We start from the raw sequence: 27752 nt of genomic DNA on the forward strand, positions 1-27752 counted from the left end.
GGTTAGCATTGTTTTTCTTAGGAAGGGACATGACTCTTAGCCTAAAAGATGAACGATCGATTCTGTTGGTTTCACGCAAAGCCGGTAGAATGTACAGGCTCGCTACTGACCAAACGCAATATCAATCGACCTATAATTTTTCTACTTATTCTTCTTCACCCTGTCAGAGTGTAGACACCATAATCTAATTTAGGAAGGACTTCGCATAATTATTCACAAAAGGTGAATAGCTAACTTGAATCTCAGACAAATTAACTGCGGCCTGAGAAAAATGGGAGCTTTCACCTTCCTTACCCACATTGATTCCCCTGGCATTGTTCACTCTGATAGTTACTTTAATATAAATTATACTTTATCAGCGAGCTCCCAAAGATCTGTTTGTACTTTTAAACAAAGAGAACTGCAAAGAAAGAATTGTACGAGGAACCAATGACTGAGCACAGCATATAGCAGAAGTACACAATGTGTGTGTGTATATATGTGTGTATATATATATATATATATATATATATATATATATATATATATATATATATATATATATATATATATATATATATATATATTAATTATTATTATTATTTTTTTACAAGGCCTGTAAGAATAGCAAGATAATAAAAACTTACCCAGGTAAAACTGATGAAAATGAACCCGAGAGATGTATTAAACTACTCAACTAATTCTGAGTACACCATCTACTGCCTCACTTGTCCCTGTGGGAAACGCTATATAGGCAGCACTATCAAGCCTACAAAAATGCGGATCCTCGAACATCTACGGGCAATAGTGAACAGGGATAAGGCGTACCCTGTAGCGAGACACTTCGCTGAGTTCCACAAAAGCGACAGGGACCTGTTAAGCTTTTATTGTATTGATCAGGTGGAACGCAGTGAAAGGGGTGGTGATAGAGAAAGAAGACGACGTACTTTGGAGTCCAAATACATCATCGGGCTAAAAACCACAGTTCTCTGGGGTTTGAATAACAATGAGGAAATGTGGGTACATCTGGAATAACAACTAGATACTGTGTAACATCATACTATCTCCACACTTCTGAAACAGGCCTTGCTGTTACGCACTCTCATACACACTCTCATTTATATACTCTTCTTTTGGTTTTTGCCCATCCAGGGCTAAATCTACTGTACTGATTCAGCAGGGATGTACTAGCCCATCCAGGGCGCAAATTCAATTCAGGAGAATTTCCTGTAGGTGTTAATACTGTTATCTTAATACTATGAGATTAATACTACACCCATACTGTAACAAGAAGAGTATAATTGTGTTTGACGAAACTCAAGTATGCATGCACTGTAGAGACATTAATTCATTGCTTACCTAATGTTTTTAAGTTGCACTGAGCACTTTATGTATTTATAACGCCATGGAATGTATACATTTTTGCTAAATTTGCACATTATAAGATGGCCGCCACGGCTTGTATCTTGAAAATGGCAAACCGTCATTGATTTTCATGACGAGTCTGCTTTAAATGGCGTTTTGTATTTTTAGCACGGGTGAACACTGACGAAGCCTTTTGGCGAAACGCGTCTGTTGTGGGGGTAGGGGCCTGAATTAAACAACTTTGGAAACTGATGGTATGGTGTGCTGGTATTCTGTCTAGCTAGACTGGAGTGGACTGTTTTTGGGATATATATATATATATATATATATATATATATATATACACACACACACACACACAACGGAACTCTGTCTTCAAAAGATCCAATCTTGAGGCAAAGACGTAACACAGACCCAAGAAGTTAGTGCATATAGTTATTTATTTTCCATAGACACCATGCACCGCCATGACGCTTTTCGGCCTCCCAAGAGGCCTTGATCACATGTATGTATATATGTGTGTGTATAGAGGATTACCTTTTAATTACACTTGATGTAGCCTCACTATACACATCCATCAAACACAAGGATGGACTAAGAGCTGTTCAATATTATCTGTCCAGGAATGGGGCCACAATATGCTGAACACACCAGAATGTTAGTGAACATGGTTGAAATGTGTCTAATGAATAACATTTTTATGTTTCAGAATGCTCTGTATCAGCAATCACGAGGAGTAGCCATGGGAGCCAGCTTCTCCCCCCAGCTATGCATGTTTACACATGGGCTGGTGGAAGGAGCTGGTTCTCACGGAAAATAACCCTGTAACCATATCGAACCATGTCAAATGCTGGTGGAGAGTCATTGATGATTTGTTTTTGGTAAGGCAAGGCACTGAGGATGTAGCAGTAAGGTTCATTGACTCAATCAATACCAATGAATTAAATTTAAGTTTTACTGTGAATATTAGTAAAACCAGTATAGTATTTTTGGAGGTTGAGGTGTACATCAAGCATGGCAAACTAGAAACCAATTTGCACTGAAAGCCCACAGCAGGAAATGCTATTCTACATGCGAGCAGCTCTCTCCCAAATCATCTAGTTCAAAGTATCCCCTATGGAAAGCCACTGCGCCTAAAACATATATGCAGTAATAGCAAAGACTGAGAAGAGGCACAGAAAGGTTGTCTAGCCAGATTTAAAGGACGAGTCTATAGCAACAAATGCCTAGCAGCAGCACTAACTGAGAGTAATCTTAACCAAAGGGAAAGTTTACTGAAACAGAAGCCAAATAAATCTACTACTGATGAAACACCAGGTAATTTCAGGTTGATCCTGGAATTTAACCAGCAGGAGTCGGCAGTACGGAACCTCATTAATAAAAACTGGTATCTGATCAAACAGGATCCAGTAATTGGCAAGTCAGTCCCCAAACGGCCCTCCATAACATATAGGAGGAACTTTCAATGAAAGACACCTTGGTAGACCATGATCCTTGTGGTCCTTCAGTTAAGTTATCTTGGTTAAACCAAAGATTGGGATTTCACAAATGTAAACTATGTAAAGCCTGCCAACATGGGGTGTCAACTACCAGCTACTCTACCTCCTTTGGTGGACCAGACAGACAAATCAAAATGGCCTGAAACTGTAAAACGGATCACGTGGTGTATGGGCTGGAGTGCCCGTGCAAATTAAGATACATTGGAAGTACAACCCTCCAAGGACGCAAGCGGGTACTCCAGCACATACGGGCCACTAAAAACAATGATCGGGCATATCGAGTGGCACGCCACTTCCATGAGCGGCATGAGAACAATCCACAGGATCTTAAATACTTTCTTATAGATTCGGTCCCGAGAAACAAAAGAGCAGGTGATAGGGAAACGACCCTCCGGCTTTTAGAGATGCACTATATTTTAAACCGTGATACCAAGCATCCTAATGGATTAAATAGCTCGGAGGAACTTCATTCCAGCCTACACAGATAAGGGTCTCCAGTTTTACATGAGAAACCCCTTGAGTGAAGTCCATAACCATTATTTGACCTGTTAAATTAAACTAAATTAAATTCAATCAAATGAATTGGGAGGTCTAACTATGTCCTAGTCCTCTCAAACATAGCCAGTAAAGCAGCATTTAGTAATTTTACTGTATATGCTGCAAAATCTCCCCTTTGTTTTTAAATCATTTTCTTATTTATTAGGTGCCATTCACTTTACTTCTAAGCACAATTTATGCACATTGTTATTCAACAACCGGTCATTTTTTTAGTTTGATTACAAAAGACAAAGTTTTGACCTAAAAGACAACAAAATCTGGACCTAGTACCAAATCGATAATAATAATGTACATATGCAATGTAACTGCCATTGACGAATAAACGATCAGGCATTTAGGCAATGATTAGTCAAGATGAATTTCATACAAACACATTTTCTTGTATCATCAGTACTGTAGAAATAATGGTAACAGATTTATCCAATTATTCCTCGATTTTAAATATATATATATATATTTCTCATGTTTATATGGTTTTATACATTTAAATAATGACATTTTGATTGACCTTCACCGAAGTTTTTATCATGGCCGTGATTTGAATGTCTATATATCTATTGTTTATATAAATATTTATGTATTTATTTATAGGCTTATTTGCACATTGAGTAATTATTTTAACACTGATCAATGAGCAAAGAACAACGTTATACTTCCGGTCTATAGGCCACATGAATCTATCTCTGTCTCTGCACTATATTGATGGTTGTTATATTAGGCACTTGGAACTTTAAAACGTTATCACGTGTTTTAGATTTGGGGGTCTCTAGTTGGCACAAGTAGGTACTTGTGACAAATAGGGACCCTCTCCTCTAGTCAGGATAAGGGGATTACACCCCTAAAATAACCCCTGCTCACCCCCTTGGTAGCTTGGCACGAGCAGAAGGGCTTTACTTCAGAGGTCTTGTAAGTTAAGCAGTTGTGACCACGTACAGTAACCCAGTGACACTACAAATGGACACCACAAGTTTTATATAAAAAATAAGTAGACTTTATATAGAGTTACCACAAGACCATAAACAACAAAAATACACACTATGATAACTTTAAGATGGTAGATTTAAGCTTAGTTCAGTTCTTAGATGCGACACTCTGCGTCAATGTACCTTAAGTTGCGTTGCGCTTCCACGACAAGCAATGTCGCAGCGATGGGAAATGCGGCAGTCAGATGCAAAGAAATAAAGACGTGAAGATCTTCCAGATGCGGCGCGCTTCTCGGGGATGCGAGAAGTCCTTAGTTCGATGCGTGGACTGCAGCGGCAACACCCTTGCGACTGCAACCGCTCCAGCGGCGACTTTCTTCTCCCACGATGCGTGAAGCTTCCACTCAATGTTACCACTACAGCGGCGACATCCAAGATGCGACGGCAGCAGCTCTGACGGCGGCGCGCTTCTCTGGGATGCGGGGTGCTCTTGGTCGATGCGGTGCAATGCAACAGTTCCAGCGGCAACACTCTCCTTCGGAGTTGCGACGGCAGCAGCGACGACGACACGCTTCCTCTTCGTTGCGGCACGCTTCTCTCTGATGCGGTGCAGTGCGACCGTTCCAGCGGCAACACTCTCCTTCGGAGTTGCGACGGCAGGCACATCGACACGCTTCTTCTCGTTGAGTCATGCTTCCAGCTCCTTGCGACACGCAGTCCCTCAGAAGGCCCAAAACAGCTGCAGGGACTTCCTAAGAACTTTGTGGAGCTGGGGGGTAAAGTCTGTTGTCCCTGAGAATTCAGCAGGAGGCAAGCTCTTTTCCAAGCCCTTGGAGATCCTTCACAAATTGAAAGCAAAGTACACAAAGTTCCTTTCTCCTTCCTTTGGCAGTAAGGCAACCACTGCAGGCCAATCCCCCAAGCAGCACTTCAGCTTGGGAATAGTCTCTCCTCCGTTTCTTCAGGTTCCTCTCCTCAGTGAAGGTTTCTTCTTGTAGTCCAAAGTGATCTAATTTCATGGGATCAGGGTCCCAATATTTATACCCCAAAATCCTTTGTTCTCTGAGGGGAGAGGGACCTTTGCCCAGTCCAAACCAGTTCTGAAGCACTCTTTTTACCAGACTTCTCCATTCCTTTCACAGTGCAGGGCGGTCACATCAGACGCCCCACAGAAGGTGGAGCCAACATTGTGGAAGGCAAGTACAGTCCTCGAGCACTTTGTTTACAGGACTCCTTCTCTTCTTTCAGTGTGCAGGGCAGAGACATCAGCCGCTCCCCAGAGGGTGGAGCCAGCATTGTGAAAGGCAGGCACAGCCCTATTCAAGGTTCAGGTGCAACTCCTCCCTCCCATCTAGATGCAGATCTCTCTATTTACCACCGGGTGACTCAGCCTGTCTCATGGAATTCCCCAGCCCTGTCACTCACAAAACCAGACATAGGAATACACAACCTAGCATAGGCAGGTTTGAATGGTTAGACAAGCAAATACCAACTTTCTAAAAGTGGTATTTGCAAATACAGAATATTAAAACCAACTTCACTAAACGATGTATTTTATTATTCTGAGTTCAGGCATACTAAACTCTCATTTCTACCGTGTTCTCGGAGACAGTTAGGATTATAAAATGTAATGACTCTAACAGCCCATTCTGGCCTACGGAGAACAGGTTGCCTTGCAATAGTGAAAAACGAAAATGGCTGTAATTCACTATTAGGACATGCCACACACACCAGGGCTTGTCCTACCTTATACTTACAATGCACCCTGCCCTTGGGCCTACCATGGGGGGGACTGATATGAAGAAAAGGGAAGGTTTAGGGACTGGCAAGTGGGTGCACTTGCCCACTCAGCATAACGGTACCAGACTGCACGCAGGCTCTGCAATGGCAGACCGTAGACGCATTTTACAAGGCTGCTTCTGTGGGTGGCACAAACAGTGCTGCAGGCCCACCAGCAGCATTTGGATTTACACGCCCTCGGCACATTCAGTGCACTAGACTAGGGTCTGACCAGTAAACCTAATAGCCAAACATGGAACCACTGATTAATACATCAATTTACAATAGGGAGCACTATCACTGTGGCACTGGATAGCAGTGGCACAGTGCCCAAAGCATATAACACCAGCAAAAATACATGAGGCAACAGCAAAAATGGAAGGTAGACCCAAGCCAATGGTGCAAGGTCTAACAACGTGGTTCACATTTAAAAAAAAAAAAAAAGGAGAAAGTGTAAACCTTTAAAATGAGATGCCAATGGTTGATGCGCGTCATGTGATCAAGTCCCCTGGGAGGGACGAAACGCGGAATGACTGCCGTTTGTTTTTGAGAAGAATACAAATAAACTAAACGGTATTTTATGAATCATGTAGTCCGTGCTCTTTCCATCTGACTGCCAACGAGAAGGTGAAGCTGTGTAGGAGTACTTTTCGACATATATATTGTGTTTTCCACATCTCCTTCACCCCTTTGGTGCTCAGGACGACCCCCGACTGTCACGGTGGGCGTGTGCTAACAATGGCCGGGGTCCGTCCGAACTCCTCCGACTCTCTATTTCGCCCACACAGATGCTATAAGTTCCTTTCCAATTTGTATGTAGTTCTTAGTTAGTGAAAGCTTCCATTGACTTAGGCAGATTAGTCCAAGTTTTATGACCACGTTCCTTTTCAGTCTTTTTTGGATGTATTGTAAATTGTCTTTTATTAGAATCTTTGTACATCAGTTTTAAGTGCTTCACCTCCTAACTGAATTGTAGCTGTGCTTATCGATTTTATGCACCCGCCCAAATCTGGCAAAATTAAGCCCATAATTAGACCTGCCCTACTGATGAGGTGTTCCATAGGACCGTGCTTCTGTCTGTAAATTACTTGCAGTGAGTACTGTTGAGATAGTGAAGGATCTAGAAATGCTCTACTTGCGCCCTGACAGCCAATGTCTTACCTCCTTATGCTGCAAATGCAATACTGCAAAGGAGTCCATGTGCTTTAGAAGTCTGGGCACCATTCTTGTGCAATAAACTTTGCACCAGTGTTGCTGTCACCACCCGAGGAAAATGTACATACATGTGTGACCTCACAGTGGAAAATAAATAAGCTGCACACAAAGCATGATAGCGGAATGTGTGCCTGGAGTATAGAAAAGTTAAGAGATTCGCTTTTATATGCCGAATTAAGAAACGGGTGATACGTTTTTGTTTTTCAAAGCCAATGTATATCATATATATTTTTTTGTTCTGATCCAGTTTTCTAAATGTAGTGTTTCAATCTTCTGCTTTTCCCATTTTCATTTATTCTGTCCCCTTTAAGTTCAAGTTTACCTTTGATCATTTTACTTACTTGATCTTTATATTGCCATTTAGTGTTCATGAATACTCTTGCAAACTTATGTACACACCTGCCCAAGCACCTGGATACCATCTCAGGTGGCAAGTGCACTACACAAATCAACAGAACCTAACATCTTCCACCTCATTCCCCAACCTAAATATTTGGTCTTTACTCTTGTAGTTTTGTTGCTCCTATCAATGTGTAAGTGGTTGTGGGTTGAGTGGGTTGGCTGTGCATAGAAGAGGGAGGACCATGTTGCTGGAACCAAATGTACCCGCATGCGTGCGGCCGTTTTTCCCGCGGTATGCGGCAATTTGCGAATTACCGCGTTACATGAGGAGCTCAGCTCGTCGTCAGCACACGGTAGGTAACGCTGATGACGAGCTGAGCTCGTCATCAGCATGGAAGGGGTTTACACCAATTCCTATTAATCTAGTACGTTTCAAACCAAAAGCAGCTATGATGTATACAATCTGTCATCACTTTAATGAGTGCCTAATGCATAAGAAACATTATGTTCTCTCTTTAGTTGCACTGTATGGAGTGTTCACCAACCACCTCCCTCTGAATGGGCCTACGCGTTGCCTTCTACTGGAACTGCTGGACATCAGTGTTTCGGAGCTGCAGTTGTATACAAGCCACCAGGGCTGCTCCATGTGGACCATCCAGCATTGTGCACGAGATGTCTTGGACGCCCTGTCCTTCATTCATCGAGAGGGTTACGTCCATGCTGACCTCAAACCACGCAACGTTATGTGGAGTGGGGAAGAGGAATGCTTTAAGTTGATTGATTTTGGATTAAGCTTCAAAGATGGCAACCAGGTTTGAAACCATGTTAATGTTGACCTTTTTGAATAGATTGGAAAATAACCAAAGGCATAATGCCACCTTTACTGAGAGTTGCTTGCTGTGATTCGTATGGATTGAAGTAGAAACGTTTTTTTTATTTTATTTATTTAAATATATGTTGTTGCCTGGGCTGCTTGCCATTTGTTTTAAGTTCACTACAAACACTGTTACTTTCAACTACCCTCTAAATATTGGCATACAGTTGGAAATACTTTGTTAATGATCTCCCTAGTAAGTCTTGTATATACCAGGTTTTCATAACTTAACGTTGGTCCTCTTAATTGTACTCCCTAATTGAACAGTGCTAGTCTCGTGTTCAGATTCAGATTATTTTATTTCCAAGAAATACATTCTTCTAAAAATATTGCACATTACCGAGTTCATTGACACAATTCAGTTACACAAATCATAAAATCGCCAGTAAATAGCACTTCGTTAAATCAGTGCAGCCAGTACATAGCACTAACCTAAAACGGGTTTAAAATAGTACATAAAGTGTAATATTGTCTATAAAACTCATTGGGCAGTCTGAAGTCCACTTGTCCCACATGTGTCAACATATGTCCGGGTGCTTCAGATTAATAAACAGCATGCAAGACTTATTTTATCCATTTGGGCAACCAGAGAGAATTCTACAGGCCTTCATAGCGTAAAAATTAGTTTGTCAATCCATATTAAAATCTCATTTGTCAGGACAATTAGCCCTGCTGGAGCATATACATCAATTCTCAGCAATAAGAAATAAAGTGCATTGTGGAGGGTCATCATAAAAGCAGTTCTCAAGATCTAAGTCAGTCTGGCTCATTTAAAGACCCAAGTATCTTCTTCCTTTCCTCTAGGAAGATCACACACTCCATTAGTAGGTGGCTCACTGAGCACTTGTTACTCTGCTAAAATGGACACTGACCCTGGTTCTCGGCTATTTCTGTTTTCTGCCCTGGTATCCGCCATCCCGGGTCTAATCCTACCCTCAAGGGTAGGATTTCATTTTGCAGCATCCTATCTGGGATTCTGTATAGATACGGATAACAGTCTATATCCTCCTGAGAAATTAAGAAGGGCAAACAGATCTCGTGTTACCTGTAAATTCTCACTCTTTCTAATTTCCTCAGCATACGCCTAAGAGCGCTCTTTAATTGACTCATTTGTTTTACTTCGCCCTCTTCAAAGCGCTTATAAGGACTTTCTAAGTGCTCCAAAATAACCGAATATGGGTTCCTCAAACCAGGGAAAATAGATGTTACCTCAGGGAGAACTAATGCTGATGATTTATCACAGGGGACTGCCTTTTTAGTCAAATAAAATCGCATGGTTCTTGTGTCCGCCAGAGCTCTCCAAGCTGTGTTCTCAACTCACACATAGCTTGAACCATTACAGTTTTTGGTATGCCAAGGAGTGATTTCAAAATGCTATTTTCTAACCCTTCCCATCTGACCATTCTATGCATTGCCAACACCTCCACCTCGTATAGGGCCTGGGGGATTAGTTTGACCTGTATGATTTTACTTAATGGCTCAAAGGAGTAACTGTCGAATTTGCAGACTACCCGTTTCAAGCCATTCACTTCAGTTGTCAGTGCAAGTCTCCTTGTTGCCAGATGTTTGTCCAATCGTAAATCAACAGAGAAAATCATACCAAAGTACTTGTACCATTGAACCTGCTCCAGACGTGCATTTCCTAAAAAAACAAGTAAATCTCCGTTTCATTTTTGCAAAGAACAGGGTTTTTGTCTTTTCAGTGTTGATCGTTAGTTTGTTTTCAAGGCAATAAGAAATGAGTGCGCTTAATTTGCGTTGGAGCCTAATAGGCGTAAGATCCATCACCACCAGGTAATCCGCATACATAAGGAAGCTAATGTCTACCCCAAATCTTAGGAGAAAACGGTGAATGTCACTTCTGGGGTGATCTGCTATAAACCAACTAAACAGCAGAAGGGTAAGACACCCCCAACAGCAGAAGGGTAAGACACCCCCCTGGCATATGCCATTCTCTACTGGGATTTTCCTTGACCGGCTGCTTGTCCTATCAAGATTGACCTGTACTCTGTTTTCGCTATGTAGCTTGGTCAAGAGATCTAATGGCCTCCGATATATTCCACTGTAGAAGCTTTCACCAAAGCTGCCTCTATCCACCTTGTCGAATGCCTTCCGGAAGTCAATGAAGCGTTTGCGAAGGCCGCCTACCAGCTCCATGGAGCTTTTTGCAACATTCCACAGCGTGAAACAGTGGTCCATTGTTGAGCATTTTGGCCTGAAACACCCTGCTCCTCAGGAAACAGTCCAGTATGAAAAGCCCAGGCGGCATGATGCTTTAATAGGGTTTGGGCAATTAATTTACACATATCGGGCAAATTAATCTGAGGATAGTTGGCAGGTTGGTCTGTTTTGCCTATTTTATGAACGGGCTTCTATATGGCTGTATTCAATTAATCTGGTAGGATGCCTGTAGAGTCTGTAGACGTTACCAGTTTGAAAAACCCACTCAAAATAAGGCTCCACTTACTGGGATACTTCTCAGGTTAAGCTGGTAAAAGAAACCGAGCAGTGCTTCACACCAGCAATTCGGTTCCCTAATAGTTCCATGAGCTTCCACATTTTCACTGAAATTGCCCAGTTTACCCCGGATTAGTTTTAGCTTAACTGCCGTTAACCTAACCTATTTATTTATTTATTCAAAGTTTTATATAGCGCGAACAAGATCTTTACAGATATCAGAGCGCTTCACAGAGACAGGGGTAGGGGCAACAGGACTGAACAGAACTAATGGGAGCAGTATAATAGTCACTAACATAATAGGAAAACAGTGTACAGAAAACATACCAATATACAACCAGGTAACAAGTAATATAAGACGGCGCAAAGTCATTGATCCCGCTACAATAGAGTTCAGGTAAACTTTGGATCATTGCAGCGTGTGATTGGCAGTCATGGGTCGTCGTGACCCTAAACAAAGGCAGCTCACCTTCGAGGCCCCCAAGGAAGGAGGTGGAGGAGAAGCGTCGCACGATGGCCCACCTGGCCATGTCTATCCTCCAGGTGCTGGTGGAGGAGGGAGCCGCCGCCATTATGGCTGATCAGCGTCCTGGATTTAAGGCCTAGATACGCGCTTCAATGAACAGGGCACGCGGATGGAGGACATGCATGGCCGCCTGGAGCAACATGAAGCCCACATAGAGGCTGCTGGGCAGCGCATCTCTGATACAGATGATGTGCAGGCCACGATGTCCAAGTCAAGCGCCTGCTGAACACAGCGGCAAAAGTGGAGGACCTTGAAGCGCGATCGCGCCGCAACCACCTACGCATCGCAGGGATCGCTAAATCAACCAACACTGGCCCCATGGAGGCCTATGTGGAGCGGGTGCTATCGGATCTATTTGGCAGAGACCGTTTCTCAACTACATTTGCAGTGGAGAGGCTCACTGGCCCCCAGATCTGCTCTTGGTGCACCCCCTCAACTTGTTTTCTAGCGATTGCTTAACTACCATGACAGAGATGTTGCATTGAGAAAGGCCGGGGAGATGGAAAATCTGCAATACCAGATAATGACCTTGTCGCTCTACCCAGACTTTACGCCTATGGTGAAGGAGGCCCGGCGCAAGATATCAAATGCACTTTGAGGAATGAGAATGTCCGATATGCAGTGCTGTACCTGGCGCACCTTTGCGTTTATCTCAGCTGTAAAACTGTCATTTTTGACACGCCTGCAGAGGCAGCCCACAGCTGGAAGCGCTATAAATCGGGCAGGGCTGACTCCCCAGGAAGGTAAGGCCGGCATGGACTGAGAACATGGAATTAATGACATGACGCTCTCTAACTCCTCAGACACGCTAGCTTTGGTGCAAACTCGGGAACATTTAAGATATCGGATGATGGGATGCAATCCCCCTTCCCTCTCTACCACTAATGACACGCTCATTATATCATTCTTTTACATATGCAGCTATGTACTAATGTAACAATGTTATCATAGATCGTGATAAGCTTGGGCGTTGCTGCCCCCTTAGGAGAACTCCTACTACCTGCACTCGGTGTGGGGCTATTTCTTTGTTTTTCTTTCTTCTAATTAATTAAAATATGCTGGGATTCACCAGATATAGGTTGGGTGGATATTCAATGTGGGTGGAGGGTGGGAGTTCCTGTTGAAAATGTTTGTTTTGATTGTTCGTTTACAGGCCATGGGAACATATGTCGGATGGCTACCCAAGCATGACTTTAACACCTCAGTATACTGCAAAATGTCTCCTGCTGCCGCGGGAGCGACTCGGAGGGCTTGCGCTGTATGTCCTGGAAAGGTAGAGGACTGTCGAACCTGCACAAGGGACAGCAGGTGCTTGCATTTCTAACTAGGCACAGGATACAAGTAACAATGCTACAGGAGACACACCACGCCCCAAAATCAGACAACAGATTTTCCTCTAGCTTGGGTGACAACCATTTTTTCGCTGGGTATAGTACTTATTCCCGGGAAGGCTGTATACTAATTCGCAAATCGCTTACTTTCATGACACAGACTGTGATCAGGGACCCGGAGGGCCGCTATCTACTGGTGGCGGGAGCTATTGGTACACCGTGCTTGTTAATCATAGATGTATATGCTACTAATGTAGACGCCCAAGGTTTTTTTGGTAACAATTCAACTCCTATTACGGGCATTCCAATCGATTCTATAATATTTTGGGGGGACTTCAACCTTACACTGCAACCCGTGTCTGACACCACTGGTTCTGGGCACAACACTAAACCATGTTCAGCTAGGGAGCTGTAGACACTAATACACAAACATCTTCTGGCAGATGCCTGGCGCCCCTGGTTCCCGCTGTGCAGGGATATTCATGTTACTCTGCGCCACATGGTAGTTGGTCCCGAATAGACCAATGGTATGTTACCCCTGATTTGCTCCTCAACATACAGGGGGTGGACCATCTGCCACGCACGCTATCTAATCACTCACCAGTGCTGTTGGTTCTAGCCCTGCCCGCTGTTGTGCGCCCCTCCACGTCTTGGCGTTTTCCTGCTGAGGCACTTCTGGACGCTGTTTTCAGGGGTAAAGTACAGGATGCGATTGTTTAATATTTTCAGATGAACACTGTCTCAGTGCCTCACTATGCCACTCTGTGGGAGGAATTTAAAGTATATATCGGGGCGTCTGCATTGCTATACAGGCAGGGGTGCTCTGTACGAATCGTCGACGTGGCCGGTGTAGACCCATCTCCACTATACAGAGCTAAACTACTGGGAGCATTCCAGGAGCTGGTGCAGCGGGAAACCGCTTACCTGGGGAAGTATGTTTGCACCCGGGTATACTGGAGGGGGAGAAGCCAGGACACTCCTTGGCACGGTTACTCACTCCCAAGCAGAAGGCTACATACATTACGCAGCTCCAGGATGCAAACAGGACACATGTCACGGATGGTGCTGACATTCAATCGAACTTTTTGTCCTATTACACTTGCCTTTATGCAACGTGCTTGGCACCCGGTGGTGAAGCGCTGGCTGATTAACTAAATGAAATAGCAATGGTGTGGCTAGAAAGGGGGCAGCAAGAGTTCCTCGCCTATCTGTGCAGACGAGATCATTGAGCCCAGAGATAGCCTGGACGGTCCGCGGGCCCCTGGCACAAATGGTCTCGCTGGCATGTTTTATAAAACATACAAGGAGCAGCTTGTACCGCAATTATTGGAGGTTAATTCAGAAGCGCTAGAATCTGGTGAACTACGTCGTCGCCGCCCTTGAAATCTGGCAAGCAGGCTGATCATTGTTCCTCCTATAGGCCACTATCCCTCCTAAACCAGGTTTATAAAATATTAGCTAAAGTCTTGGCCACTCGTATTTCGCTTATAATTTGGCAGATCATATTCCCCTTTCAATCGGGGTTTATGCCAAACAGGTCCACCTCGGTAAATTTACGTACGCTGTTTGCAGTCATCCATCAGATCAACCCAGCGCTCCATGCCGCAGCGATATTATTAGATGCTGGAAAAGCATTTGATTCCCTAGAATGGGATTTTTTGCATGCAGCGCTAACCAAACCATGCTTTCCCCAAAATTTTCGGTCACTGGTCCTTGTACTCTATACTGCACCAGTCGCACAGCTACATATCAATGGGGTATTATCTGATACATTTACTTTGTCAAGGGGCACCCATCAAGGATGCCCGCTTTCGCCCCTACTCATTATCATCGCGATGGACCCCCTGGTGCGACATTTGCAGGAGCGGCATCTGCAGCGAGGCATAGGATTCCACCAAGGTCCATTACTTGCGTCATTATATGCGGACGACATCCTTTTGTTCGTCCGTGAGCCTGCTTTAAACCTTCCCTCTATTATAAGAGAGGTGGTGCGTTTCGGTGGCTTTTCTGGCCTGGTCATTAATTGGCAAAAATCTGAAATATTCCCTCTGACAGACGCCACTACACCTTTCACACTGGAGATCCCGTTGCGCTGGTGCGACAATTGAACCCCCCCCCCCCCCCCCCCCCCCCCCCCCAGGTATCTCAAAGTAATTATTCACCACACTGCCTCTGAGGTAGTGCGGCTAAATTATGGGCCGGCCATTGATCAACTATGTGGACAAATAGATCGCTGGATCACACTGCCCTTGTCGATAGCAGGACTCATTGCGATCATTAAAATGTTTGTGCTGCCCAGGTTTCTATACCTTTTTTGATTATACCGATCCCGCATAGTCTCTTTTTTTTTTTTAAAGCCCTTAGAGGGTTGCTGACTCAACTGATTTGGGTGGGTGGGCGGGCGGGCAGGTGCAGATTGGTTGGAAAACTCTTATTCAACCCTTCGGGGCGGGTGGCGGTCGGGTGTTGGGGTACCCGACTTCTTCCTGTATTATTTAGTTGCGCGGGCCCACTGTTCCTACTTTTGGTAGAATCCGGACACATGCTTACAGTTCCTGAGCACAAGCCCTTACCCTCTTTCCACTAACCTTCCAAACGGGCTGAGGAGAACATCAACTGAGATACATACCTTATAAACCACAACTCACCCACTGTCAAATACACAACATGGGCGCATGTTCAGAGATTGCCAGTTACGTACACTGGCAGACTTGACAACAGACCGGGACGCCTTGTACCCCAGAACGAGAGTGGCATTGGTCACTGTGCTACGACCGTAGACGGAGGAGCCTACAGACTCCACCCCCCCCTCCACTAACAACGATTATCACCACTCCTGATGGCGTGCATTTAGTTTCCCAGCTGTATCAACAGGCGCAGGCACTCCGACCAATGATGGGTGGTGGAGAACGCGCGGCATGGGAGAGAGATCTAGCGCAGCCTATTACTGAAAAGATGTGGGCCTACTGTTATGAACAGACACGCTTAGTGTCCAATAATTATAAACGTAAACTCTTGAACTTCAAATACCTACACAGAATCTGTCACCCCTGTGTTGCTTGCAAAGGACTGTACGAAGACCAGCTGCTGTCAGAAATGTGCGATGGCGCATGCCGACTTCATTCATTTGGCATGGAGCTGCTCTGCGGTGTTGGCCTACTGGGAGGTGGTGTTTGGGCATCTTGAACAAATGGTTGAAGTTGAACTCTACACACACTGTTGCTGGTCCTGCTGGGGTATGTACTTCTGCTGACCAAGGGGATAAGACGCTTCACCGTTTTTGCACCAGTGCTGGCTAAAAGGCATGTGGCCCTGTCCTGGGGTGGAACAGCGACGCCGCAAGCTGGGGCATGGCTCAGAGATATGTTGTACTGTGATACAACTAAAGATGTATATGCGTTCCTACTCCCTCCGGCCTCCCGCCCTAAAAATATTTAGCAGCCGCTCTGTTCCTATCTATTAGCCCATCCGGAACTCACTGACTGATATGTATCAGATGATGCTATGATTGCTGGGTTGGCTGACCGGTCACATGGATCGGGAGGCCCAAAATATTTCTGTTACATGAGCCAGTACTGTTTTGTTGTCCAAAATCACTGTGTTATTGATGCTATGTGTGGCCCAATGGCTTATTAACATTATTTGTCAATGAGTGGTTCGAGTGAGCCACACAGCGGTAACTATGTAATTTCCTTTTTAGGTCGAGGCCTCGTCCGCACTGCTGTAAGCAGTGGGCGGAGCTGAAGATTTAATGTTGTCCAGTATGGGGGCTTGAACCCGCCCCTCTTCTACATTGGCTTGTCTCGTAAATGCTGGCCAGCCATTGGAGGAGAGGAGCGTCACTCGGTTCAGGCCCCGTCTTTAGCAGGTTCGGGGGCGTGTTTTTTTGCAGTTTTTAAACCGTGACGTCATCCGTCACTCAACTGCTCAAAAACACGCCCCCGAATCGCGAAAATGGCAGCGCGTTTCTCCGAGGCATGTCTGCTTTGCCTAGGAGAAACGTGGTCGTGTGGAGCGCTCCTCTCTTGTTTAGGTGAGATTTCAAATGTTGGATGAAATTCAGCGATGTTTCGATATTTTGTTTTAAAAATGGTTTTAAGCTATGGTTTGCGACGGATGCGTATGTACAGTTTACTCTAGAATAATTATGTTGAATAGCAAATCTGCTGTACAAAATGTAAAAAAACTGTATTTGGTGCATCTTTGCATGCCGGAGGGTGCAAGACCCTAGACTGGTAAGAGGAGGGGTGTGCTCGCCTGTGGTACTGCTGGCTCCAGTGCTCCCACACAAGGAACGGGCATCAAAATGATGTCTAAGAGCGTCTGTGCGTCCTTCTCTTGCTCTCGGCCGTGGCCCGTGGCCGCCTCTCATTCCTTGCATTTCTCTGTAATGTCAGCCCTCCTTCTTGTCCGGCTACCCTCCCTTCTCTTCTCTCCATCCACCGCTTATCTATGGTCCCTCCCTCGTTCATCACCGCCCTCTCTTTCGGTCATTCTTTCCGTTCTCTCTTTTCCCTCCGCTGTCTATAAATGTCCTGCTGTCCCTCCATCCCATATCTGTTCTAAACCTTTCACAGCTCTCGCTCCCCCCTATCCCATGACTGAGCCCCCTTAAAAGATGCATCGGGGGTCTCCCTCACCATGGACCCGTCAGGACAGAAGGCCCTCGGCACACAGCGATGAGGCAGCCCCTCGCCCCAGCAGCACTCTGCCTTCTAGAGCGCCAGCCAATGGGTGCATCTCGGCCGCTGCTGGATTCCCCCCCCCCCCCCCCCCTCTTCCCGGCCTCAGCTCTCCCTGGACATCTCTTCTGCTGAGTACATTTCTTCCAGGCGGTGGGGCTGCCAGGGGCATCGACCCGAGGCCCTCCTGGTGGTGTGGACAGAAGGGCAGCTGGGCTCCCATTAGAGATATTTACCAACTGTTGGCAAGAGTCGATGACCCCAGGCCTTTCCTCCGCAGGCGGCCAGCCCGAGACCCCATCTCCACTAGAGAATCATTTCTGCCCCCCTCCCCCCGGGCCATCTGCTCCTAACTCCCCTTCTACACTACTTCCGCGCCCTCACTCTCTCTCTCCTGTTACTTCTCCAGCCCCCACCGTTCGCTGCCGAGGGCACAGCAGGGCAGCCTCAGACCTTCAACCTCCCAGGGGAAGAAACTGGCCATGCTGGAGGCGTAGTGGCAAAGCCACGTGTGGGTGGCATAAAGGTGGCATACAGCCCCGAGCAGCAGGCATGGCTCCGATGTCCTGGCAGAGCTGTGCTCAGTCCATGCATGGGTAGCTGCAGGGAGGCCTGCGGTGCACTGGTGGGTTCATGGCGGCGACCAGTACTTGGGAGCTGTCAGACAGGGGTAAAGTGCACTGACAGAGTTCGGAGCGAGCACTGTAACAGTGCGAGAAGCTGCAGGCCTCTGACTGCACTCTTCTATACCACAGATTCACCCCAAAGAACATATAGATTAGCATACAGTCAGTCCGCAGGCATTATGCTGTACAATGACTGTTCAACTTCACGCCTTTTGACGCGCTGCGTCAGACACCGTCCTTTTGAGACCAGGACGTCACACTTGTTGTTGCATCCTGACTTACCTGTCACCACAGCTGCTTACGACTATATTCGCATCCTCATTTAGGACTCCTTTCCGTGAGCCGGGAATAACCGAGATTTCCATTCTTCCAGGCTTCTTCACAGGTTTCTTACACTTACAAACAGTTACAGCAGATTAAATAAAACGCGATGGGTGCCCACTATTGTGAAGTTTTCTCTAACACCCCTTTAAGATTCTTCATTGTACTGTGCTATTTCAATAATTTTGGACCTGTATGAGATTGAGTAGATTCAAGCATCCAAAGTCTCATTCCTCGGATGGTCGTGAGGAAGGTGGCCTGTTACCAACATTTTGTCCCCCGAAACGAGTCAACTGTTTTAATTGACCACTGTTCCGGGCCTTTTGTCCCCCGAAACGAGTCAACTGTTTTAATTGACCACTGTTCCGGGCCTGTGTGTGGGTCTGTGTGGCTCTGTGTGTGTGTGTTTGGCTCTGTGTGGGTGGCGCTGTGTGTGGCGCTGTGTGTGTGGCGCTGTGTGTGTGTGTGGCGCTGTGTGTGTGGGTGGCGCTGTGTGGGTGGCGCTGTGTGTGTGGGTGGCGCTGTGCGTGGGTGGCGCTGTGCGTGGCTGTGTGTGTGGCTCTGTGTGTGTGTGGCTCTGTGTGTGTGTGTGTGGCTCTGTGTGTGTGGCTCTGTGTGTGTGGCTCTGTGTGTGTGGCTCTGTGTGTGTGTGTGGCTCTGTGTGTGGCTCTGTGTGTGTGTGGGTGGCTCTGTGTGTGTGTGTGTGGGGCTGTGTGTGTGTGTGTGTTGGGCTCTGTGTGTGTTGGGATCTGTGTGTGTGTTGGGCTCTGTGTTTTGGGCTCTGTGGGTAGCTCTGTGTGTGTAGGTGGCTCTGTGTGTGTGGGTGGCTGTGTGTGTGGGTGGCTCTGTGTGTGTGTGGGTGGCTCTGTGTGTGGCTCTGTGTGTGTGGGTGGCTTTGTGTGTGTGGCTCTGTGTAGATGCAAATGCAATCGGTCTCGCATTTGCAAGCGATTTAAGCTATTGGCATTGTAAATGACAATGCCATTTATTTATGTTTTAAAAACATAAATAAAAGTGTCATGAGCAATGCCAATAGCTCTAACTTTAACAATGCCGAGACCATTGCATTGTAAATGCTTATTTTTTCTTCCCTGTATAATTTCTTGAAACATATAATAAAAACAAGTTAAAAAAAATGAAGAATACTAAAATGACCACTTTCATGATCGGGTCCTTTATTAACCAATCCCTGGTACCGAAAGAAACGTTCCAATCCCATTTGCCGCTCCCTAGACCTTTGAGGTTGTTTTTTATCTCCCATGTGAACGGTGATATTCCTTTCTTTGTTAACCACGTCCAATAAGCATCGATTCCTTAGCGATCACACACATTCCCTTATCATGGACCAGGAAAAAAATCTATAGCATACCTGTTCTGTTCAGAGTAAGCATACAGGCTTTCTAATCCTAGAGTACAGCTCTTTAAAGCGGCAATGGTAGAGTTTGACAGAATCTGGGGGTTGCACCCAAAAAATAGTTTTGCCATTCACCTTTGCTCCTGCCACACCCCCAAGAGGGAATATGGATGCCATTATATAGCCAGACGTCTTCCCATTTCTATAATTATTAATTTCAAGATCTGTCTCTCCATCGCACAATTCGTTAGTGTTCTCTTTTACCATCTGATCTGGTGGTGAATATCAGTGCAGGGCACAGCAAGAGGTTGGGCTATTCCCAAAGCTACATCTTTGGTACAGTTATAAACATTAGAATATGTTCCATTTGAAAGGAAAATAATCCTGGGTCCTCGTACAGAGGCTGGTTGGTTGTGGTCTTTATCAGAAAATGGCTACTACGTCCAGTAGTCTGTGGATCATTGTTATACATACTTCAATTTCCCTGAACCATTTAACCTCAATTGAGAATCATTCATAGCAACTATGTCACAACATGCAGTATAATAGCTAGGTTCTTTGGTCACTGTTACTTGCCCCTGGGGAAAACCCCGTAAGAGTCACATTTTCTTAATCAAAATGTAAAGAATCGCAATGGGTAGTATTATCACGCCCAGGATACTCGTTACCTTCATACATCCAATTGTACAAACAGGGACCAGGGTAAAATTTCAAATTGTGTGTTTTGCTGTTCACCCTATGTGGGAAGGGTATGCCCAGACGTGGGTCCCGTGCTCACTACGCCACTGGAGTCAAGCTATCCTGGCTGAAGATGGCTGATAGCCAGAAACCGGCCCTAGGATGCTTGATTCCGGTCGAGGGAAGACATGGCTTGGCAGTTCGGGCTGGACTGTTCCCATGAGGCACAGGGTCAAGACTGATTTGCATATGGCCATGTCTGAACTGGGGTGGCTTGGTGAGCAAAATAACGATGGATTAAACCCAGATCTGTGACTGGGGGTGAATGTTTTGCCATTGTGCAACATTCCGTCCATCATATTGTGTAAAATTTCAAATTGGCCATGTATTTCTTTAACGTGTGGTTGCTTTTCGTGAGTATAATTAACTATAGGGGTGCAGTACCCAGTCTATAATGCAGAAGTTCAGTGGATGGGATAGCATGATATTCCCTTTCCAAAGAATCTCCTGTGCTAAGACCAAAACATTAGCGTGAACACAAGTTGCAAAGATAACATTATACACAATGTAATAGTCATTTTGTTTATTGGTGACTCACGCTTAATAATCTTTCGTACTGAATCATAGCTCTCCTCCAAGCTTTTCACAGGTAGTATTAGGACTGTACTTGTAAATCTTCACCACCACAAGGCTAAGAGAGGTTGCCAGCACATCAAAGCTCAGAGTCCGATGGATAAGCTATTGTTGTTTGGACCCAGAAGGTGGTCTTGGTCTCGGATTGTAGCGAGGTTTACAATATGCAATGGCTGTGACCGTCTGTGATGGCCGACATTGACCCGTGGACACGGCTGGAGGCGCTCTATTTACGTGGCTAGCATGGATCCAGTTTCTTTGCCCCTGGCTGCAGTGCTGGTAGTTAACAGTCGGGCCCTTTCAAGTCTGCTGAAGACAGTTATTGCATTGAAAGTTCTTGGTTAAAACCCTGCCTCCCGGCTAGAGACTGTGTCCTTCAGTTGGAGGTGGGGCAGGCAAAGCGTCTTTTACGTAGCTATGCAGAAGTTTGTATTTTAGTCCAGGCAATGCAGTAATCTTTCAGCGTTGCATTGCCAATATGCACCTCCACACTCCTCGAGGAGCCCCCACTCTGCCAGTCACAATCTCATGAGGGCTCAATTTTGTATTGGCATCAAGTGTACTGCGCATGCTCAGCAATGCTATGTGCAAAGCATCTACCCATGTCAACTCTGTCTCAGCACATATGTTAGCTATTTTCGCTTTCAAAATGCCATTTAACTTTTCAGCTGCATACGCTGCTTGAGGGTGGTACACAGGTAGTACACACAGTGAAACTTGTGTTTTATTGCCAAAGCCTTGCATATCCATTCCATTACTTTATTTATCCTTTATCTGAAGAAATTCCGCTTGGAACTCCGAATCAGTTACTTTAGCAAACATTTAGCCACTGTCTGTGAGTCATTCTTTTTAGTAGGTTAAGCCTTCACTGAACAAGCAGATCACCCCTAATTCATACCGACACCTGTGCGTAGGCGGAAATTCTACGAAGTTAACTTGCAAATGTTCAGTGCACTTCAGGAAATGGGAAGTGTTCTTTACCACTATTAAACAGTTCACATGTAACAGTTTTTACAGATAGCCTCTGTGGTTTGTGCACGTTTTTCTTATACCAGAATTGTGAAAAATACATGCACATAGCATCGCATCCCAAATGTTCAGGACCATGAATAACACGAGCCAAATTGTACACCGTAGCATCAGACAACCTTCGCTTTCCATTTGGTCCCACCCAAGCCCCATCAACCTCCGTACCCTCCTTCTGCCATTTCATTTGGCCTTCTCATCCTCTGTTGCATGTTTACGTTGCAGTCCAATTGAAAGTTGTGTTCAGAAGGAGCCACATACATAATACTTGTTTCAGACCGCAAAATCGACTTGTTTAACTGATCAGCAAAATCATTTCCCCAACTCACATCAGTCACTTTCTTATAGGCAGCACACTTTATTATCGCTAGTTTTTTTTTGACAAAGCCAGTGCAAGAGCTATTATGTCTGCTATTTGAGCTCACAATTGTGATATTCGCATAGTTTCCACTACTGTTTGCAAGGTAGTAACGGCATACCCAGCTCTGGTCTCTCCAATTGGCAACTTAAAACATGATCCATCAACCCATAAGTCTGCCTCTCTTTCACTAAGAGCTTTGTCAGACCTATCAATTCTGCTTTTGGTCGGTTGCTCTGTCACTAAAATGCAATCATGTAACTGTTTGATCTTGCATGGGTAAAGGCATAGGCTTGGCTGGGGTCAGAGATGTACAGTGATGCAAAGTAATATCCGCTGATAGTAAAATCAACTCCTATTTACTTAGCCTAGCATAAGTTAAATGTTGGGTACAGGTTTTATTCCGCAATATGTCAACAGAGTTGGGAATATAAACATTCAATGTGTTTCCTAAAACCAAACATTCTCTTTGCTCCACTGATGCTGCAGCTCTCAAATTTAGGAAGTGCTCTGGCTACGGGTGTCTCACCTTTGCGTGATTGGGGGCAGTACTTAATGGAGGTAGCTGGGCACTTCCTTTGATTGTCTGGTGAGTTTCTGTTAGTCACTGGATTTCTTGCCATGAGTGAAGGGGCTTCTTCACCTGTGCCTGCTAAGGCGATTTGAAAGCAGTATAATGTTCAGGATCTGCAGGAGGATGACGTCTTGCAGATTTCTAGGGCGGATTTACAGGACTTGATTAATTCTGCAGTCCAGTTGCGCTGCTGGAGCCTGCAGTTAAGCGGGCTAAGGATGATGAGGAAGACATGGACAATTCCCCTAAGGGAAAGTACGTCCAGGGCAAGGTTTTTTCTGACATGCTGGTCCATATTCGAGAGGTGCTTGGGTTTGACACTAAATCCGTGGCTGAGGAGGGATTTTACGCTCAGTATAGTTGTGCTGTGGTGGATGACCTCCCCTTCTATGACGTCCTGAAGGATATCCTCACAAAGGAGTGGCTTGAGGTGGATTAGCAGGGTATTCCGTGATTCCTGGGGAAACGGTATTGCCTGGCGGACTTTGATTACCAATTCCTGCGATCTAAAGGTTAATTTTCTTTTGTCCTCTATGGCTTCCACCTCTTCTTCCTCTTTGTCTTCGGAGGAGGCTGCCCTGTCTGATCCGGTGGAGTCTTCACTCGAGCGTTCTTACGCTGCTTCTCACTCTAGGGTGCGTGCTAGCACCTATGCGGCCTATGCTTCGTAGGTCCTACTTAAGGATTTTGAGAAACAGTTTGACTGCCTTCAAGATCAGGGGGACACTACTCCTGCGTTGGCTCAAATGGAGGTCTTGGCACAATTCCTCTCGGATGTCACTTTTGATTCCTTGTGGGCTTTTTCCTCGGCTGCTTGAGCGGCGGTGGCTGGAAGGAGGTATCTGTGGACAAAACCGTGGTGTCTTGAGGCTGCACAGGCGGCCTTGGTCCATAAACTGTCTTTTGAGGGTCCCTGTCTTTTTGGGGATGCTTTGAATATGATGGTGCAGCGCTCTGCGGAGGAAAATAAGTTGTTAAAGCCTTTTCAGCCTGCTCCTAAGAAAGTCTTTCTTCCAGAAGCAGGGGTTTCAAGGGGTTTTGTCATCTCAGCCCTTTCGTGGTCGGGCCCGTGGTCAGGGGGCCGAGTTCCATTCTAAATCCTGTCCTCCGCAACAGCCTCCCTCTGGTGTAGGACAGAAGTGACTATGCCGCTGTGGAGGCTCATCCCTGTTTGTTTCTGGACCGTTGGTCAGCTCTGATTTCCGATCAAGCTAGCCGGGCCGAAGAGGCTGAAATGCCAGAAACCGGTCCCCGGTAGCTTGTCTCCTTTCTGGTGAAGAATTGGCTTGGTAGTTTGGTCTGCCCTGTTCCCATGATGCACTGGGCCAGGGACAGACTAATTTGCATATAGCCAGGTTCTGAGCTGGGATGGGGCAGTGAGATAAATAACGGTGATGGATCAAGCCCTGATCTTTGGACTGGGTAAGAGTGGTCTGCTTAATTCAGACACTCTGTTCATCACCACCCCCTTTTCTGTATCGTTTTTGGCCACTATAGGTGTGGCAGGGTATACTCAGACATGAGTCCCTTTCTCACTGCTCCATCAGGATTCAAGCAAGCCGGGCCGAAGAGGCTGAAATGCCAGAAACCGGTCCCCGGTAGCTTGTCTCCTTTCTGGTGAAGAATTGGCTTGTTAGTTTGGTCTGCCCTGTTCCCATGATGATGCACTGGGCCAGGGACAGACTAATTTGCATATAGCCAGGTTCTGAGCTGGGATGGGGCAGTGAGATAAATAACGGTGATGGATCAAGCCCTGATCTTTGGACTGGGTAAGAGTGGTCTGCTTAATTCAGACACTCTGTTCATCACCACCCCCTTTTCTGTATCGTTTTTGGCCACTATAGGTGTGGCAGGGTATACTCAGACATGAGTCCCTTTCTCACTGCTCCATCAGGATTCAAGCAAGCCGGGCCGAAGAGGCTGAAATGCCAGAAACCGGTCCCCGGTAGCTTGTCTCCTTTCTGGTGAAGAATTGGCTTGGTAGTTTGGTCTGCCCTGTTCCCATGATGCACTGGGCCAGGGACAGACTAATTTGCATATAGCCAGGTTCTGAGCTGGGATGGGGCAGTGAGATAAATAACGGTGATGGATCAAGCCCTGATCTTTGGACTGGGTAAGAGTGGTCTGCTTAATTCAGACACTCTGTTCATCACCACCCCCTTTTCTGTATCGTTTTTGGCCACTATAGGTGTGGCAGGGTATACTCAGACATGAGTCCCTTTCTCACTGCTCCATCAGGATTCAAGCAAGCCGGGCCGAAGAGGCTGAAATGCCAGAAACCGGTCCCCGGTAGCTTGTCTCCTTTCTGGTGAAGAATTGGCTTGGTAGTTTGGTCTGCCCTGTTCCCATGATGCACTGGGCCAGGGACAGACTAATTTGCATATAGCCAGGTTCTGAGCTAGGATGGGGCAGTGAGATAAATAACGGTGATGGATCAAGCCCTGATCTTTGGACTGGGTAAGAGTGGTCTGCTTAATTCAGACACTCTGTTCATCACCACCCCCTTTTCTGTATCAGCTCTGATTTCCGACCAGTGGGTCTTGTCTGTCATCAGGTGGGGTTACTAGATTCCCTTCCGGGGCCCTCCCCCTCTGGATTGTTTTCTGGTTACCCTGTTATCAAGAGACCCTGTGCGGCGATCTGCCATGTTGTCTGGCTTCGCCATGTTACGGAAAGGGGCTGTGGTGTAGTTTCCAGTGGAGGAAGTGGCCTGGGGTTCTATTCCCATCTGTTTTTGGTTCCAAAGCCCAATGGTTCCTTCCGCCCCATATTGAATCTCCGTTCCCTGAACAAATTGGTGTGGTTAGATGATTTTCGGATGGTCACGTTACAGTCAGTCATTCCCCTCATCCAGGAGGGCGTTTTTTTTGTTGTTTTTAAAAAACAAAATAAAACATTTATTGGGCTTCCCTGGACTTAAAGGACACTTATTTTCACGTTTCGGTCCATACTGCCAGTCAGCGGTTCCTGAGGTTTGCTGTCCAGGGGAGGTATTTCCAGTTTCAAGTTCTGCCATTGGGCCTCTCCACTGCTCCCAGGACTTTTACCAAGGTATTGGCTCCTGCTGTGGGGGTTTTGCAACATCAGGGTTTCTCTGTGTTTCCCTATATTAATGATTGTTTGTTTGGTCTCTGCTTCCTCTTTTCCTCAGGCTCTTCTGGCGGTGGAGGGTACGTTGTCCCTGTTCCAGGAGCTGTGGTTCAAGATGAATCTGGCCAAGTCTCATCTGGATCCTGTTCAGAGACTTCAGTTCATTGGGGGTCTGTTCAACACCTCTCTGGGGGCAGTGTTTCTCCCTCCCGTTTGGATCCTTTCCCTGCAGACTCTGTTGCGGTATCTATTGAGTCGTCCCTCTGCAACGGCTCATGTTTGGTTGCAGGTCCAGGATTTGATGGCTGCGACCACTGCTGTGGTTCCTTGGGCTCGCATCCATCTCAAGCCCTTGGTGACTCATCTATTGGCTCGGTGGGAGCCCGTACCTCAAACTGGCGGGAGTTGCCGACCATCTGGGAGGCGGTGCAGTTCTTTCAGTTTCATCTCTTCGGGACGAATCAGTTGGTTCGTACCGACAACCAGGTGGCTCGTTGTTACCTGAACCGTCAGGGGGGAAGGGGGAAGGGGAGGGGGGGGACAGGTGCGTGCCTCTGAACATGTTGGCCTCCATGATTTGTGCTTGGGCGGAATTTCATCTGTTGGCCTTGAGGGCGGTGTACATTCCAGGACAGTTGAATTTTCATGCGGACGCGCTGAGCCGCAACCTTCCATCTTCTGTTCTGTACCATCTCTCTTCCTCTGTTCCAGTCCCTTTGCCTTTGGTTCGGGACTCCATGGATTGATCTTTTTGCGCCTCCTCTCCTTCCTCGGTTTTGTTTGGAGGTACTGTGTCCTCAGGCTTGGGTGGTGGATGCTCTTTCGATTCCCTGGCCTTCGGGTCTTCTGTATGCATTCCCTCCCATTCCCCTCCTCCCGAGGGTGCTGCAGAAGATTCGGGGGGAGAAGGTTTCGGTCCTGTTGATTGCTCCTTTCTGGCCTCGCCACCTTTGGTTTCCTCTCCTGTTGCAGCTCGTGGAGGGTTGTTTTGTCTGGCTTCCTTTGTGTCTGTATCCTCTCCAGTTTCCGCTCCTGTCTCTGCCTTGTCTTTGTCGTTTGCAACTCACTGCTTGGCTCTTGAGCAGTTGACATTGGAGTCTTTGGGCTGTTCGTCTGTGGTGACTCGTGACATCCAGTTGTCTCGCCGCCCTTCAACCCTTAAGTGTTGTGGTTGTCATTGGGGTTATTTTGTTTCTTGGTGTTCTTCTCATGGGGTGTATCCTGTACTGGGGGGTCCTACTTCTGTGTTGGACTTTCTCCGATATGGTTTTTAGAAAGGCCTTTCCCCTTCAATGTTGTCTGCTCAGTAGGTGACGGTTCATGCTTGTCGGGGTCCTGGGGCCTCCTTGGAGGGTGTTGTCCCTTTGGTTAGTCGGTGTCTTCGGAGCTTTCGGCTTCGTCAGCCGGTTTCTCGTACCTTCTTGGGATTTACCTACTGTTTTGGAGGGTCTACAGTTGCCCCCTTTTGAGCCTTCGATGGAGACAGATTTGTTTTGGCTGTCCACTAAGGTGGCTTTCTTGTTGGCCATTACCTCCACTCGCCATTGGGTGAGTTGGGTGCC

The 27752-nt window shown here is 46.2% G+C and overlaps 1 protein-coding gene across 2 annotated transcripts in view; it reads left to right on the forward strand.

Moving 5' to 3' along the window:
- The window catches only part of UHMK1 (U2AF homology motif kinase 1), a 225708-nt gene that overhangs the window by 10628 nt on the left and 187328 nt on the right, over window positions 1-27752 (forward strand). For both annotated transcript variants that reach the window (XM_078687146.1, XM_078687156.1), the window contains exon 2: window positions 8180-8472. In XM_078687146.1, coding sequence (XP_078543272.1) covers window positions 8180-8472 — 293 coding nt within the window. The remainder of the gene's footprint in view (window positions 1-8179; window positions 8473-27752) is intronic.

The sequence above is a fragment of the Lissotriton helveticus genome, chromosome 1_1 (genome assembly GCF_964261635.1).
Source record: "Lissotriton helveticus chromosome 1_1, aLisHel1.1, whole genome shotgun sequence".
Classification (NCBI taxonomy): domain Eukaryota; kingdom Metazoa; phylum Chordata; class Amphibia; order Caudata; family Salamandridae; genus Lissotriton; species Lissotriton helveticus.